Source organism: Loxodonta africana, chromosome 14 (genome assembly GCF_030014295.1).
Source record: "Loxodonta africana isolate mLoxAfr1 chromosome 14, mLoxAfr1.hap2, whole genome shotgun sequence".
Lineage (NCBI taxonomy): Eukaryota > Metazoa > Chordata > Mammalia > Proboscidea > Elephantidae > Loxodonta > Loxodonta africana.
Window position 1 is genome coordinate 4,244,038 of NC_087355.1, and position 16,437 is coordinate 4,260,474.

General features: G+C 42.3%; 1 protein-coding gene across 6 annotated transcripts in view; it reads left to right on the forward strand.

Annotated features, from left to right (window-relative positions):
- Positions 1–16,437, forward strand: part of PRKDC (protein kinase, DNA-activated, catalytic subunit) — a 322,104-nt gene that overhangs the window by 72,750 nt on the left and 232,917 nt on the right. For all 6 annotated transcript variants that reach the window (XM_064267698.1, XM_064267697.1, XM_003408313.4 and 3 more), the window contains 5 exons: positions 4,057–4,164; positions 6,544–6,770; positions 11,719–11,813; positions 13,035–13,134; positions 14,935–15,068. In XM_064267698.1, the coding sequence (XP_064123768.1) occupies positions 4,057–4,164; positions 6,544–6,770; positions 11,719–11,813; positions 13,035–13,134; positions 14,935–15,068 (664 nt within the window). The remainder of the gene's footprint in view (positions 1–4,056; positions 4,165–6,543; positions 6,771–11,718; positions 11,814–13,034; positions 13,135–14,934; positions 15,069–16,437) is intronic.

Sequence of the window (16,437 nt, forward strand, 5' to 3'; positions counted from 1 at the left end):
CTTGAAGCTCAATAAAAATTAAAAAAAAAAAAAAGCAATGAAAATTGAACTTCTGCATCATCACCTCTTTCCTACCCTTACTTATCCTTTGGAAAAAGTTTGGTGAATATACTCCCAGATCTTTGTGAAAACTCACAAATGTGATATATATTTTTTCTTTCTTAAAGCAGGTTCATAGCATTCAAATATATTTTCCTTTGTGTAAAATATGTGATTTCTGCTCCTTTGATGGATTTTGTTATTATTACATCGTAGGCGTCCTTCCATGTTTTCACATAAAGTTTGCACGAAAAGGAGATTTTCCTGCAAGACACTGAAGACAGGCGCACAAAAGAAAAACATTAATTTGTTGATAGTTTTGACTTCATGAATGTTTAAAACTACCCAGTCACATTAAAAAAAAAACTTTTTTTAACATATACGTGATGTGAGAAAATTTTTTTACAGTATACTAATCCAAAAATTAAAAAAAGGGCAAATGGATAAAGGAAAAGAATTGGCAGCTCATAAAAAAGAAATATAAAATGGCCAATGAAATATATTTTAAAATATTCAACCTTTTTAATGAATAAGGAAATTAGAATTAAAATGATAATGTCTGCAGCCATTGTCAGAGATTTATGAGATTGACAGTGCCTGGTGTTGCTGAGGGCGGTGGGCATGGCCTCCACGCCATGGCTGATGGGAGTGGGGATAGACAGTGCTCTCCACAGGCAGGTCAGAGGCCCAAGGATGCCGTGGCTGATGGGAGTGGGATAGACAGTGCTCTCCACAGGCAGGTCAGAGGCCCAAGGATGCCGTGGCTGATGGGAGTGGGATAGACAGTGCTCTCCACAGGCAGGTCAGAGGCCCAAGGATGCCGTGGCTGATGGGAGTGGGATAGACAGTGCTCTCCACAGGCAGGTCAGAGGCCCAAGGATGCCGTGGCTGATGGGAGTGGGATAGACAGTGCTCTCCACAGGCAGGTCAGAGGCCCAAGGATGCCGTGGCTGATGGGAGTGGGATAGACAGTGCTCTCCACAGGCAGGTCAGAGGCCCAAGGATGCCGTGGCTGATGGGAGTGGGATAGACAGTGCTCTCCACAGGCAGGTCAGAGGCCCAAGGATGCCGTGGCTGATGGGAGTGGGATAGACAGTGCTCTCCACAGGCAGGTCAGAGGCCCAAGGATGCCGTGGCTGATGGGAGTGGGATAGACAGTGCTCTCCACAGGCAGGTCAGAGGCCCAGGGATGTACATGCCTGTCCCCTCAGGCTTAGTAGTAATGACATGCTAAGAGGAGTGTGCTCGGGGCTGCTTGCTGTGCAGCCCTTATAAAAAAATAATGATCATCAATTAGAAACAGCCTGAATTTCTTTCAAACAGTAGGGTTTGGGTAACTGGATTATGGTGCATCCATATGTGAGATACTGAGCATGCAATAAAAATATTGATATAGCTTATGTGTTTATGTGGAAAATATTCACAATCAAGAGGAAAAGTGGTTACAAAAATGTATGCTTGTTTTTATACACATTAAGTGTATACATGCATTTAAATGTGTAGTAAATAAAATACTTTGAAAGAATATATATGGTTACCTTTGGGATGTAGGATTGTAGATGGATATTTTTTATAAGATATATATAAAAAACACACACCCACTGCTGTCGAGTCAATTCCGACTCACAGCGACCCTACAGGACAGGGTAGAACTGCCCTGTAGAGTTTCCGAGGAGCGCCTGGCGGATTCGAACTGCCGACCTTTTGGTTAGCAGCCGCAGCACTTAACCACTACGCCACCAGGGTTTCCAAGATACATAGAGATATGTGTATATATGTGCGTGTGTGTATGTATACATATGGAAACCCTGGTGGCATAGCGGTTAAGTGCTACGTCTCCTAACCAAAAGGTCAGCAGCTCGAATCCCCCAGGTGCTCCTCGGAAACTCTACAGGGCAGTTCTACTCGGCCCTGTAGGGTCGCTATGTGTCAGAATCAACTCGACGGCAGCGGGTTTGCTTTTTGGTTATGTATACATGTATACGTACACATTACTCATGCACTAAGAATAAAACAGTATAATTCTTGTGGAAAAAAAAAAAAGTAATGCTTTAAAACCAAGTTAAACTTCCAAACTGAAATGTAAGACTTTTTTCATTGAGATTAATCCCAAAAGTTTCTTCCAAGGTTAGAAAGACACTTTTTTGAAATAGTATCCAGGTGCAAGCGGACTCTGTGTTGCTTAGCCTGAGTGCCGATTTAGATGGTTTCTGAAGTGGTGGTAACCAATGTATGTATGTAAAATACGAAGGTACTTCATTCTTCAGCTCAATATCCTGGAAATAAAACGTCCTTGGATTTCTCAGTGCTCCTGTGAAAAGCTCTAGCTTCCTAAGACACAGAAATGTGTACACTATACAAATGGAGAATCTCTGCCCTCACTTCCAACTAGAAAAAAAATTGTGAAGTTGACTCTGACTCATGGTGACCCCATGTATGTCAGAGTAAAATTGTGCTCCATAAAGTTTCCTTTCTTTTTTAAAAATAATTTATTTTTGTTGTTGTTGAGAGTATAGACAGCAGAACATACACCAACTCAGCAGTTTCTACATGTGCAATTCATTGACATTTATTGCATTCTTCAAGTTGTGTAAACATTCTCACCCTCCTTTTCTGAGTAGTTCCTCCCCCATTAATATAAACTCACTGTCCCATAAGTTTTCTATCTGATGTTTTGAGTTGCTGTTGTCAGTTTGATCCCATATGGATAGATCTTGAAAGGACACAATGCTCAAGACAGACATTCTATAGTAGTTAAGCTAAACTATGGTGTGGTTTTAAGAAATCTGCGGGAGATTTTTTTTGGTTTAAGGTTTAAAGATTATCTCAGGGTAATAGTTTCAGGGGTTCATCCAGCCTCCATGTCTCCAAAAAGTCTGGATTCCATGAGTATGTGAAATTCTGTTCTGCATTTTCCCCCTTTGGATCAGGATTCTGCTGTGGAATATTTCATCAGAATGTTCAGTGGTGGTAGCTGAGCATCATCCAGTTCTTCTGGTGTCATGGCAAGGGAGGCAGTTGTCCATGGAGGCAATTAGCCACGCATTACATAGGGTTTTCAATGGCTGGTGTTTTGGAAGTAGATTGCCAGACCTTTCTTCCAAGGTGCCTCTGGGTGAACTCAGACCTCCAACCTCTGTTAGCTGCAGAAAGCATTTTATTCTTCATAATGTCCTGAGGATTAGATCCATAGCCATTTGTCTAGTTAATTGCTCTGATCCAAAAAGATAATAAAACTTCTCTTATTCCTTAAGATGGCATACTCGTGACAACTTGACTGGTTCCCCAAGTTAAGCCCCAATTGCCAGGGAGACTGGAGAGCTATCCCCTTGGGTATTTGCATGTCCAACAGAGGAGGAAGCTCAGACATACCTGGATTATAAAATCAGGAGAAACGCAGGGCTGTCTGGCCCTGGAGAGGTTTTATTTACATTTCAGAAGGTTGGAGTGATAACCAGCCTCCGAGCCATAAAGGTTTTTCTCCTTCTTTTGGGGAGGGCTGGGGAGGCAGCTCCCTTCTTCCTGTAGAGAAGCAGGGCACAGCGATGGCCCCTGTCCCCAGCCTGTGATGTAGGCGTTGATGTTTGTGCCAGAGGGCATTGACCTGGCTCAAGTTTAGTCATCGCAGCGTGTGGGGAACTATGCTGCCATTATATGCTTTTTAAGTGAATCATTGATAATCTGCCTCTGATCCAGAACACTCTGTGCATGTTCAGGATAAAATTAATAAAGATATGTATTAAAAGCCGACAGTTTCTATCCTAAAGTGCCCCCCTAATTAGAGGAAGAATGAGTTTCAGTATGTACGTTTTTACTTTGCTGGACTCTTAGGAAGGAGAGAAGAATAATTAGAACGTTTTCATTTTCATCATGGAATTGAGCTAGGAGACTGGTAAAACCATGGTAGTAGTATAGCTTTATTTTGTCCCATTGCAAATACCATTTAAATGGAACTCTTTCCAATGCAAAATTCCTTTGACACAAAGAAGACTTTAATCTAATGGTGGTGTTTTTCAGGTGACAAGGCAGTTATATGAACCGTTAGTTATGCAGCTAATCCACTGGTTCACCAACAACAAGAAATTTGAAAGCCAGGATACTGTTGCTTTACTAGAAACTATATTGGTAAGTCATAGTGGATTCTTTTCCTGCTGTTCTCATTGTCTAGTTATGTTTGGTCTGTGTTTAGACCTGTTGAGAAAAGCTACCGTTCAGGATACCAAAAAGTATCTGAGTAAGTCATATCTTCTTTTTGCCTGTGTCTTAAGGAACTGGTGAAATGTCATTTTAATGGATTAGATGCCATGTTTATTTACTTAACTGATACTTTTAAATACTTGCAAGGAAATAATAGTTTACATTTTTTGTTCTGTTTTTTTTGGGAGGATGGTTATAAATTTGAAAAACTTAATCTGCAGTAAGCCTGAGTGTATGTGTGCATTTGTCTGTATGTGTGTGTGTGCGTGTGTGTATGTGTGTGTACGTGTGTGTACATGCGTACGTGCATGCGTGTAGATGTGTGCATGTGTGTGTGCACATGTGCGTGTGTACGTGTTTGTGTATGTGTGTATGTGCGTGTAGGTACGTGTGCGCGCGCACACCTGCACATGTGTTCTGAATGTGAGAGGAATAACAAAGAATGTTTTTGATTTTTATTGGAGTTACAGTATGCCCTTTTTATATTTTTTTCTTGCATTCATTCTCAACCAACTAAAGGGCCCTAGAAACATAAGCTTACCTTTTACATAGTAATGTCCTAAGATAGCAGAGGTAGAATCGTTAGAATTTGGCTCTGACTCACGGGTAGAGGGAGGGCTGTGCCCTGTTGCTGTGCTCTAAGATCACATGGCTCAGTGTCGAGCTTGAAGGCAGCTAAAACCTAGTGCCATTTGATGTGCATTGTAATTTTTTGAACCTTTGTAAGTAACTTTACGTTTGATTCCTTTAAATGCCATGTTATTTTACTATTTAAGCCTATGATGTATTTTGTCACATATTGATTTTGGAGTCAAAGGCACCAATTAAACACATCGCGAGTTTGTCCAAATAAATGACCGATAGTTTCTATATTCTTAAAATTGATTCCACTTTGAATCTGCATATCACTTTCTGTGGAGTTTGAGATGAGTCAGAGGGAATGGAACTTGGCAAGGGCATCTGGACAGGAAATAAAGATGTATTGTGTGGTGTGTTTGCACATTGAGAGGGATGAGGCTGGGCAGAAGGTGGAGCGTGGCCTATGGGTGACCATACATCCCAGCTTGCCCAAGACAGCGCCATCCTCTGGCGTAACTACCAGTGGCACTCCCTTCCACTCTCAGAGCCACCCTTGCGGGTGCGCCATATTGGGAGCAGTGAGGGCTAGTGAATATTGCTTATTAGGATGGTGACATAATTATGTCTGTGGTTTACACCCCTGCAGGGCCTACTGGTGAATCTTGCCTGTAATAAGTACATTTAATTAAATTTAATTTGTGGCTTATTTGCATTCAGATGGATTTATTCTAATGTTTCTATTCTCAATTTTCTATCTTAGCTGTTTCTTTTCCCCTTTGTTCCTTGAAGATAGTTTAAGTAAGGGCTTCAGAAAGAAATCTGATAAGGTGAGGAGAAAGTAAAATGAGAGAGTTGAGGAAAGAAAAGGCCAAGGATGAAATGTGACCTTGGGATATTACAGCGCTTCCTCGTGAGAGAGTCCATGGGTTTCCTTAGTAGGGTTTACTGCTAATCCCCAAATGTCACCACATGTAATATTTACTTCTGTTCTGAGAAGTAGTCAGTATTACCTCTCTGCATTTCCATGGTTTGTTACCTTCTTAAATTATAGCTGGCATTGTTCTCAAGGATTTTGCATTTGGCAAACAACTGGGGATTTAGGTAGAACTCCCTTCATTCTTTAGGATCCTTTTTCAGGTTAACCTTTTCCTAGATAGATCTGAGAGGGGATAATACATAGAGGGAAACAGAGACATTAAATAGAATAATTGTCCATGTGGTCATTGTTCAAATGTCCATAGCTGTTTTTTTCGGGTACTTAGAGACTGTGCCTTTATGGGGCTGCTGTATAGAAAGTTATGGTTGCACAGCAACATATAGTTTCCATGGAACCTGTGAAGGTCTTGTTCTCTTCAACCTCAGTGAAAGTCTCGGAAATTGTGAAGGGGTAAAATCAACAGTAACAGAAATTCTTAGGATACAGCCACTGTGTTTCTTCAGGGAAAGGAAAGGATGCTTTGTGATTATGACTGAATTTATTCTTTTTTTCATGAATTATTCAGCTTCCAAATTTGCTTAAAAGAAAGTGTTTTCATTTTGTGAAAATTGTTATCTAGAATCTAGATTCTAGTTAGTGAGATTGGTTTTACCTTTTTTATTTTTTCTTGAATAGTACTATAAATTAATTTTTACAACACACTCTACTTATTCTCAGAGGCAAACCAAGTATACTGAACTACCATTTTATGGTTATAAACATGAGTATAATAAAGGCCTCTTTGTTTTCAGGATGGAATTGTGGATCCTGTTGACAGTACTTTAAGAGATTTTTGTGGTCGCTGTGTTCGAGAATTCCTAAAATGGTCCATTAAGCAGACAACACCACAGCAGCAGGAAAAAAGTCCAGTAAACACCAAATCGCTTTTTAAGCGATTGTACAGCTTCGCACTACACCCCAATGCTTCCAAGAGGCTGGGGGCCGCACTCGCCTTTAATAATGTCTACAGGGAATTCAGGTGAGCGAGCGCGTGGCAGGGAGGGGGGCCAGGGTGAAAGGAGGATGGCAGCCTTGAAAGGTGCCTAGGTATTTACTGCTACGTATTCATTTATGCCTCCATCAAGTTTTAGTAAGTGATTATGTACGGGATGCCGTGCCGTGTTCTGGGGATTCAAATGAATGAAAACAGAGCTTAAACACAAGTTCAGAAATTCCTGAGAAAAGCATACAACCCTAATCACACAGCAGTCTTCCAAACACAGTGAAAGGTCTTTGAGGCACAGAGGAGGAGCGTCTGCCCAGTCTGGGTAGGTTGGGAAGGCTTTCTGGTAGAGTTTGTGCTCGCGATGAGACTTAAAGGACGAGTGGAACCCAGCCAAGGCATTTCAGATCAGAGGGATGAGATGGGGATGAGGGACAAGACGGTGTAGGAGGAGATGAGTTTCAAGTGTAGAAGGGGCGTGGTGAGCCAGTGAGGAGGGCCCGGTGCCATGAGAAGAAGCTCAGTCACTGCTCGGGATGTTCAGGTTTCTTCCTACCATTCATATGCTGGCCCTGCATGCAGAGGGTCTGTGTGAAACCAGATGAGGTGGGAGCCAGTGACGAGGCTGTCTAGGAAGGCCATACCTGAGGCAGCCGTGGTGCATACTCATTCCTTCATTCCGTGTTATTTATTGAGCACATTGTGTGCCAGATGCCAGAGATACAAAGATACAGTCTCTTGATAAGGCCTGCATTTCAGACAGGAAGACGGATAACAATTAATCACATAGAGAAATGTAAAATTTATTGCTGAAATAAATGCAAAGTAGATGTTCATGATGATCATGCAATCTTACAGTGAGGAACCGGACCCATTCAGGAGATCAGAATAGCTTCTCTCAGGAAATGGCAGTTGGGATGGAGAAGAGGGACTCAATTATAAAAACAATACAGATGGATGGAAAGATGGAAGGTTGGAGTGTGTTTGTATGGAAACTGACTACTTGAAATTATATATTTTTTTCTTAGGTTTTTAATTGTAAAACTTACATGAACCAAAGAGTGTGTAAAACATATATGTAAAGTTTATAGAATAATAATAAAAACATTCCTGCATACCCACCACCTAGTTTACAAAATACAATTTGTTGTGTTTTGTCTTAGAAACCTCCTAATCATATCTCCCCCTCATTCTCCTGACTTTTATGCTGCTTATTCCCTTGCTTTTCTTTACGCATCTCTGTATGTGTTCCTAAATAACATGTTGCTTTATTTTGGAAGGCTGATAGCAAGCACAAAAGTGGCTGTGGTGGGGAGGGTTGCTGTCCTCATCATAGTGAAGGATCCTAGGAGGACATAAGCCACACAGAGACTGTCTTCAGCTCCCGAGAGGCTGTCAGGTCCCCACAAAGTGTGTGAGGTGGGTAAGGTCAAGAGTTTGTCCTGGGACACAGACTTTCAGAATCTGGCGTCTGAGATGCCCTGAAGTTGGCCAGCAACTAATGTTGGGAGAAATATGGTCAGAGGGTGGGCTACACTTCGTTCTGCCGCCAGCTCTCCTGGCTTCCCTGTACCCGCCAGGAGTAGGTCAAAGCAAAAGTTCTTGTGGAGTCAGTGAGTGTTGTCGGTGGATCCAAGCTAGGGTGGACAGGAGGACAAGAACTTCAGGCACATGGTCATGAGCCAAGTTCAGATAAGAATTTGGGCTGGGCTCACCTACCACTGTGGGTCTTGGAGGCACTGCTGGCGTGTCTCTTCCTCAGGCCACCCTGTGCACTGCCCTGGTGCCCAGGAGCTACCCTGATCTCCGCTGTCCTCTTGGGTGCTCTCTCTGCTCTGTTCCTGGGTTCCTGCCTCTCTTTGCTTTCTCCTGCCATCTCCTTTCTTGGACACACTCCTGTTTGTTTCGCCACATTTCAGGTGGCTTTTTGAGAAAGGGTGCATGAGAACTATATGCGTTGACATTGTGCATGCTGAATAATATAAACGGAAGTTTGAATGTTTCCCTCGTGCGTACCCCTGAGTTGTTTTACACACCCCTCTGCAGAGAACACAGGTTCCGAGGACCATCTTGTCAGATCATTTCTTTACTTATACACTGTCTCTGGTTTCCTGGTACCTGAAATGAAAGCTGTGGTACTGAGCCTGGACTCCAAGGGCCCTATAATTCTCCTCCAGCTGACCTGTGCAGATTACTCCTCCAGTAACTGACCAGTTACTCCTCCAGATGAGCCTTTTCCTCTGGCTTTGTGGTTTGCTTCTGTGTCTCTGTGCATGCTGGCTTACTTATTTGTAGGGTCCCTTAGTCTCAGTTTCAGACCTGGAGGTGAGACACTTGTGGAGCCCTGAGAGGCTCTGCTCCTCCTGGGATTCCAATAAAAAGAAAACTAGGGTCCTATTCCTGCCAAATCAGATGCTACTTTGCAATTTGTTCTCAACCCTGCCCTCCCTCCAGTGTCTGCTCCGTGTTCTCTGTCCCATGGAAGCCCCTTCCTGGCGGTGTGCGGTGAGTCGGGCATAGTGAGAACTTCCAGCTCTGATGCCTGGAAGCCTGTTGCCTGTGCCTGTCATTTTGTAGCAGATTGTTTACAGTCCTGTTATTAAAGAACACATTTCCAGTGAGAGATCTGGCCTCTGTGCGTGGCTGCAGGCTCAGGGATGCTGGCCACTGGGAGCTGACGTTAGTGCTTTGTGTAAGCAGGTGACCTGTGACGTGTGGACCCACTGGTGTTCACATGCACTGGGATTCTTGCAAAAGGCTTGGAGTTTACTCCTATGCTGACTTGTTTTTAGGTTGGTCGAAAGCTGTAAAAATCCCTTTATCTTGAAAGAGTGTGGATATGATATCAGATCTTTCTGCTACATTTAATTTTAGTGAGTGTGTGAAGGTGTCAGGAGAGTAGTTCTGAGGTTATGCGCTAGTGTTCGCACAGCTTACGGAGGAGGGGCGCTCATACACAGAGGGAGGCTGCCTCTTTAATCTGGTCCTGGGCAGGTTTTCTTCTCTGAGAAGTGTTTTAGATTGTTTTATGTTTGGAACATTCAAGCTGTTTTGTTTAACAAATTTAATATATTTTTAAATAACATTTTTTTTTTGTTGTTCGTTTGTGCTTTATTTCTTCCCTGTTGTTTTTGTTATTTGCCATCAAGTCAGTTCTGGTTCGTAGTGACCCTGTGTGCAATAGAACGGAGCACTGCCCAGTCCTGCCCCATCCTCACAGTCCTTGTTATGTTTGAGCCCATTGTTGTAGCCACTGTGTCAGTCCATCTCATTGAGGGTCTCCCTCTTTTTCAATGACCCTCTACTTTACCAGGCATGATGTCCTTCTCCAGGAACTGACTGATCCTCCTGACAAAATGTCCAAAGTATGTGAGATGTAGTCTTGCCATCCTTATTTCTAAGGAGCATTCTGGTTGTACTTCTCCCGAGGCAGATTTGTTCTTTCTTTTGGCAGTTCTTGGTATATTCAGTATTCTTCACCAACACCACATTTCAGTGGCATCAGTTCTTCTTTGGTCTTCTTTATTCATTGTCCAGCTTTCACAAGCATAAGAGGTGATTGAAAACACCATGGCTTGGGTCAGGCGCACCTTAGCCTACAAGGTGACATCTTTGGTTTTCAACACTTCAAAGAGGTCTTTTGTCGCAGATTTGCCCAATATAATACGTCTTCTGATTTCTTGACTGCTGTTTTCACGGGTGTTGATTGTGGATCCAAGTGGAATGAGATCCTTGACAACTTCAGTCTTTTCTCCATTTATCATGATGTTGTTATTGGTCTAGTTGTGAGGTTTTTTGTGTTTTTTATGTTGAGGTATAATCCATATTGAAGGCTGTGGTCTTTGATCTTCATTAGTAAGTGCTTCAAGTCCTCTTCACTTTTAGCAAGCAAGGTTGTGTCATCTGCATAATGTAGATTGTTAATGCATCTTCGTCCAATCCTGTTGCCTGTTCTTATTCATATAGGCCAGCTTCTTGGATTATTTGCTCAGCATACAGATTAAATAGGCATGGTGAAAGAATACGCCCCTGAGGCACACCTTCCTGATTTTAAACCATGCCGTATCCCCTTGCTCTCTTCGAATGACTGCCTCTTGATCTATGTCCAGGTTCCTCATGAGCACAATTAAGTGTTCTGGAATTCCCATTCTTCACAATGTTACCCACAGCGTGTTATGACCCACACAGTCGAATGCTGTTGCATACTCAATAAAACACAGGTAAACACCGATCACTGCCCTGACAGGGAGTACAGCAGAGAATCCTTGATGCAGCAGGAGAACAGTGGGGTGCAGATCTCAAATTCTCGTAAAAAGACCAGGCTTAATGGTCTGGCTGAGACTGGAGGGACCCTGATGGCTGTGGTCCCCGGGCCCTTTGATAGCTCAAAATTGGAACCATTCTCAAAGCCAACTCTACAGACAGGGATTGGCCTGGACTACAAGATAGACAATGATGCAAGTGAGGAGTGAACTTCGTGGCTCAAGTAGACACTTGAGAATATGCGGGCAACTCCTGTTTGGTGGCGAGATGAGAAGGAAGAGGGGGACAGGAGCTGGTTGAATGGACATGGGGAATACAGGATGGAGAGGGGCAATGTGCTGTCTCATTGAGGAGAGCAGCTAGGAGTACACAGCAAGGTGTGTATAACTTTTTGTATGAAAGACTGATTTGATTTGTAAACTTCTACCTAAACCACAATGAATAAATTAAAAACAAAAAAAAACAAGTAAACATCTTTCTGGTATTCTCTGCTTTCAGCCAGTTTGCATCTGACATCAGCAATGGTATCTCTGATTCTGCGTCCTCTTTCTGAATCCAGCTTGAATTTCTGGCAGTTCCCTGTTGATATGCTCCTGTGGCTACTTTTGAATGATCTTCAGCAAAATTTTACTGTGTGTGATATTAATGATATTGTTTGATGATTTCCTCATTTGGTGGGGTCACCTTCCCTAGGTGAGACTTAATATTCTTTATTTTACAGGGAAGAAGAGTCCTTGGTAGAACAGTTTGTGTTTGAAGCCTTGGTTGTCTATATGGAAAGTCTGGCCTTAGCACACACAGATGAAAAGTCCTTGGGTATGTTTTATCTAGGCTTCCTGTTTTTGTGCTGGTGGTTCTGCTTGCCTTAGGAGTCTTTAGAGCTTTTCCGCTCAGGTCTTAAATTATGCCTCAGTGATTCTCACGTAAGATGCTGTTGTCTTCCTTTCCCTTGCCTCTTATTTGAGGTGATACATATGAAGAGGAGCTGTACCCCTCTAGCACCTATAGTGTGCTTTGCACAAGAATCTTCCATGACTTCTTCCTCAGAGGCTCGCCACATACCCCTGGAGCCATTGAGCTTGACCCCTGGCTGGCTGGAACCCCTCCCCAGGAAGTGGGACAATTTTATTTGAGCGGGAAGAACTCATAGAGCTTGCCCTGTTTGGGCCCTACAAGTCACAAGCTTGAGGGTGGGGGGTAAGGGGCGGACAGACTGCTTGTCTGTCTATGTGTCCAGATTTTGGTTTAGGTTTATATTGTAAAAGACAGGCTGAGATGTATTCACTCAGGTTGATAGTCTACTGTGGGAAAAAGTCCTTAAAATTTAGTCCTTGCCATCAAAAGGCTCAAAATTACCTTAGTTATCTTAACATCCCATATAGGTGAATTTTCTCCACAAGTGGGACTTTATTCTTTCTGAAATCGCTGCCATAGTTCACGAGCACAGAAGGAAGCCTTTGTCTTGGTGCTCAGTTCAGAATAAGCTCTGTCAGGTACCTCCTTTCCAAGGGCCTTTGGCTTCGGAGGACTGTTTCACCATGGCCCTTTCTATTCTCTTCCTGCAGTTGCGGTATGCTTACTCTATAATGTCGTTTAACTCACGTGTGAGTTACAGCCATAAACTGAGGCACATAGACTGTAGCCTGACACGTGGGTTTTGTAATACCTGGGAGGTCCCATGGTGTGTGGGCTGCACCTGGCCAAAGGAGGCTGCAGGCGTGTGGACTGTGGTCTAGTGTGGTATTACTGTGATCTGGTGTGGTATTACTGTGGTCTGGTGTGGTATTACTGTGGTCTGGTGTGGTATTACTGTGTGGTTGTCATCACACTGTCCTGCAGTCTTGTTAAGAAGGGGTTTGCTTTTGGACATGCAGTATAAATCATTTATTTAAGCTTTGTGTTCTGAAGGAGAAAAGATTTTAAATCTTAAGTAAAATTACCTTTTTTTATTAAAAAGTAGACCAGTACTAGTGCTAATTTGTTAATGCTAATTAGCAATCTGTCTTTTTTGGAAACACCTTTTATACCTGAAAACAGGCACAATCCATCAGTGTTGCGATGCCATTGATCATCTAAGGCGCATCATTGAAAAGAAGCACGTTTCTTTAAACAAAGCAAAAAGACGACGTTTGCCACGGTAGGTGATATTATTTCCCTTCTCATTTTTTTTTTAAAAGTTGAGTTTTTTTATTGTTGTAGAAAGCACATGTAATACACTGTTGGCCAATTCAGCATTTTTCATGTGTACAATTCAGTGGCACCAATGTCATCAATCATATTGTGTAGCCATCACCAGCGTTCATTGCCAGATTCTTCATCACCATAAAAAGACACTCAATGCTTTCTAAACAGTGACTCCCCCTCCCCCTCCTGCCCCTGGTAACTCTGTTCCTTTTTTTTTTTTTAATATAAAATGAATTCTCATCTAACAAAGGACAATCTGAGAGGAACCTGTGGAAGGTAAAGAATTAATTTCCTAAACAAGGAATGTGTGGAAATAAAAAGAATCTTTATTTTTTATCTTTTTTTTTTTTTTAATTAATCATTTATTGTGCCTTAAGTGAAAGTATACAAATCAAGTCAGTCTCTCATATAAAAAGTTCTACACACCTTGCTGTGTACTCCTAGTTGCTCTCTCCCTGATGAGACAACACACTCCTTCTCTCTAATCTGTATTCCCCCTGTCCATTCAGCCAGCTCCTGTCCCCCTCTGCCTTCTCATCTCCCCTCCAGACAGGAACTGCCCACAGTCTCATGTGTCTGCTTGAGCCAAGAAGCTCATTCCTTACCAGTATCATTTTCTGTCTTATAGTTCAGTCCAATCCCTGTCTGGAGAGTTGGCTTCAGGAATGGTTCCAGTCTTGGGCTAACAAAGGGTCTAGGGACCATGACCTTCAGGGTCCCTCTAGTCACAGACCATTAAACCTGGTTAAAGAGTCTGTTTTACAAAGAAGTTAAAAAGCTTTATGTTTGAAATGCTTGGTTTTATGATACAAATTTTATGTTGGTTGGGCTAATAGATAAATTTGAAAATTAGTTTTGTAACTGAGATATTTTATTTTATCTTCACTGGTTATGAATACTCATTTGAAGTGGAATTATTTGACTAGAGTATGCATGAACTGCTTTGCAGTAAATTATGATGTATATGACCTAAAATGGCGAGGTGCCGAGATGTCAGAGTAGTAGGTTTGGCAGACATGGACTTGTAGAAGATGTTCTGAGCGCCTTCCTCCTCTCTCCCTCCCGCAGAATCTTGCCACAGCAGTGCCACGTATGAACCCTGCTGATCTTCCGAGGGGTCTGGGTCATTCTGGTGTCTGTGCTGGTGGGCCCTCCTGGGAGCAGCATTGCTCTGTATAGGCTGGAGATTGACGTGTTTTAGAGAAAAGTATCTTTTTTTAAAATTAAGTCTATTATTAAGTTATGATATCTCTTCAGATCCTTGGTTCTCAAACTTGAGCCTGCACCGGTGGGTGTCACCTTTAGGTCTAGTTACAGCACACATGTTGGGCACACCCTCAGTGTCTCTGCTTTAGTAGGTCTGGGGTGGGGCCTGAGAATGTGCATTTCTGATGAGCTCACAGATAATGCCAGTGCAGCTGGTCCAGGGACCGCACTTCAAGGACCAAAGTTACATTGTAAAGGAAACCTGAAAATACTTGTTGCCCTTCTTTTAAGAAATAGGTTTAAATTTTTTGCCCTAATGGGAAAAAAAAAAAAAAAAATGAAGTCAAGCAGCATTTAAGACCTGTTTAACCAGTGATGTTTTGATTGTGCTCTAATGATGATGTATTAAAAATAAACGGAATGCCTTTTCACGAGGTTTCTGCGTGTATCAGCATGATAAAATTAAGTTTCTGATTCCCAGACTTCTTTGCTAAGTGAGTGTTTAACGGTGGGGGTGCAGTAGTTACAGCATGCTGTCTCTTCACAGAGGGTTCCCTCCTGCGTCATCACTGTGCCTGCTGGACGTGGTCAGGTGGCTTCTGGCCCACTGTGGAAGGCCCCAGACGGAGTGTCGGCACAAGTCCATAGAGCTCTTTTACAAATTTGTTCCTTTGTTGCCAGGTATGGTAATCCTTAAAAAAAAAAAAAAATCCTTAAGTCCTATAAAATCATGGCTTTCAATTTTACCAGCAGTGGAGATGCAGACTTACTTAAAAGTTGGTCATTCCATTATTTAAACGAATATAGAGAATAATATGTTTCTGGTAAATTGAGAACATAAGTATGTTCAGTAATTGTTACTAATCGCTTTTATGACTCGTGATAAATTATGGCTGTACATTTCTTGAGGATTTATAGAAGAAAAGTACTGTTTCGATGTTAGTCAAGTAATACAGCAGAAATAAATTTAGAATTTCCTAGTTTCTTTTTTTTTATTCCTCTACTTTTTGCTTTTCTATCTCATTTAATAGAAAGCAAGATGACTTGGGTGACCATTGCAATTTGCACAATATTCAACTGTTGTTGTTGTCAGGTGCCGTCGAGTCAGTTCCGACGCATAGCCACCCTATGCACAACAGAACGAAACACTGCCCAGTCCTGAGCCATCCTCGTAATCGTTGTTACGCTTGAGCTCCTTGTTGCAGCCACTGTGTCAATCCACCTCATTGAGAGTCTTCCTCTTTTCCGCTGACCCTGTACTCTGCCAAGCATGATGTTCTTCTCTAGGAACTGATCCCTCCTGACAACATGTCCAAAGTATGTAAGATGCAGTCTCGCCATCCTTGCCTCTAAGGAGCGTCCTGGCTGTACTTCTTCTAAGATAGATTTGTTCGTTCTTTTGGCAGTTCACGGGATATTCAATATTTTTCGCCAACACCACAATTCAAAGGCATCCATTCTTCTTCAGCCTTCCTTACTCATTGTCCAGCTTTCACGTGCATATGATGCGATTGAAAATACCATGGCTTGGGTCAGGCGCACCTTAGTCTTCAAGGTGACGTCTCTGCTCTTCAACCCTTTAAAGAGGTCCTTTGCAGCAGGTTTACCCAGTGCAGTGCTTCGTTTGATTTCTTGACTGCAGTTTCCATGGCTGTTGATTGTGGATCCAAGTAAAATGAAATATTCAGTGAATATTCAACTAAGATTCAGAATATTAAGTTAGTGAAATAATGCAGTTATGCTGCTTCAGTGTGTAATTAAGAAGAAATTGCTAGATTCCTAAATCTGAGCGATCTGAGATCATTTTGCTGTTAAAGGAAAGCAATGAATCTATGCTTTTTAGTAAGTATAGCACTGAACCATTAAATTGTACTTACTGGCTTGAAATAATTACTGATTTCCCAGGAGCGAATGTATTACTGTTTTCTCTATTAAACTCAAATCCAGGTTTGGTAGCTTGGACATGGGGAGGCTCCACCCCAGGACTGAAGTGGGTTCTGGCTGCCTTTTGGCGCATCCTGGACACCAGCCCAGATGTGGTGTGACGTGG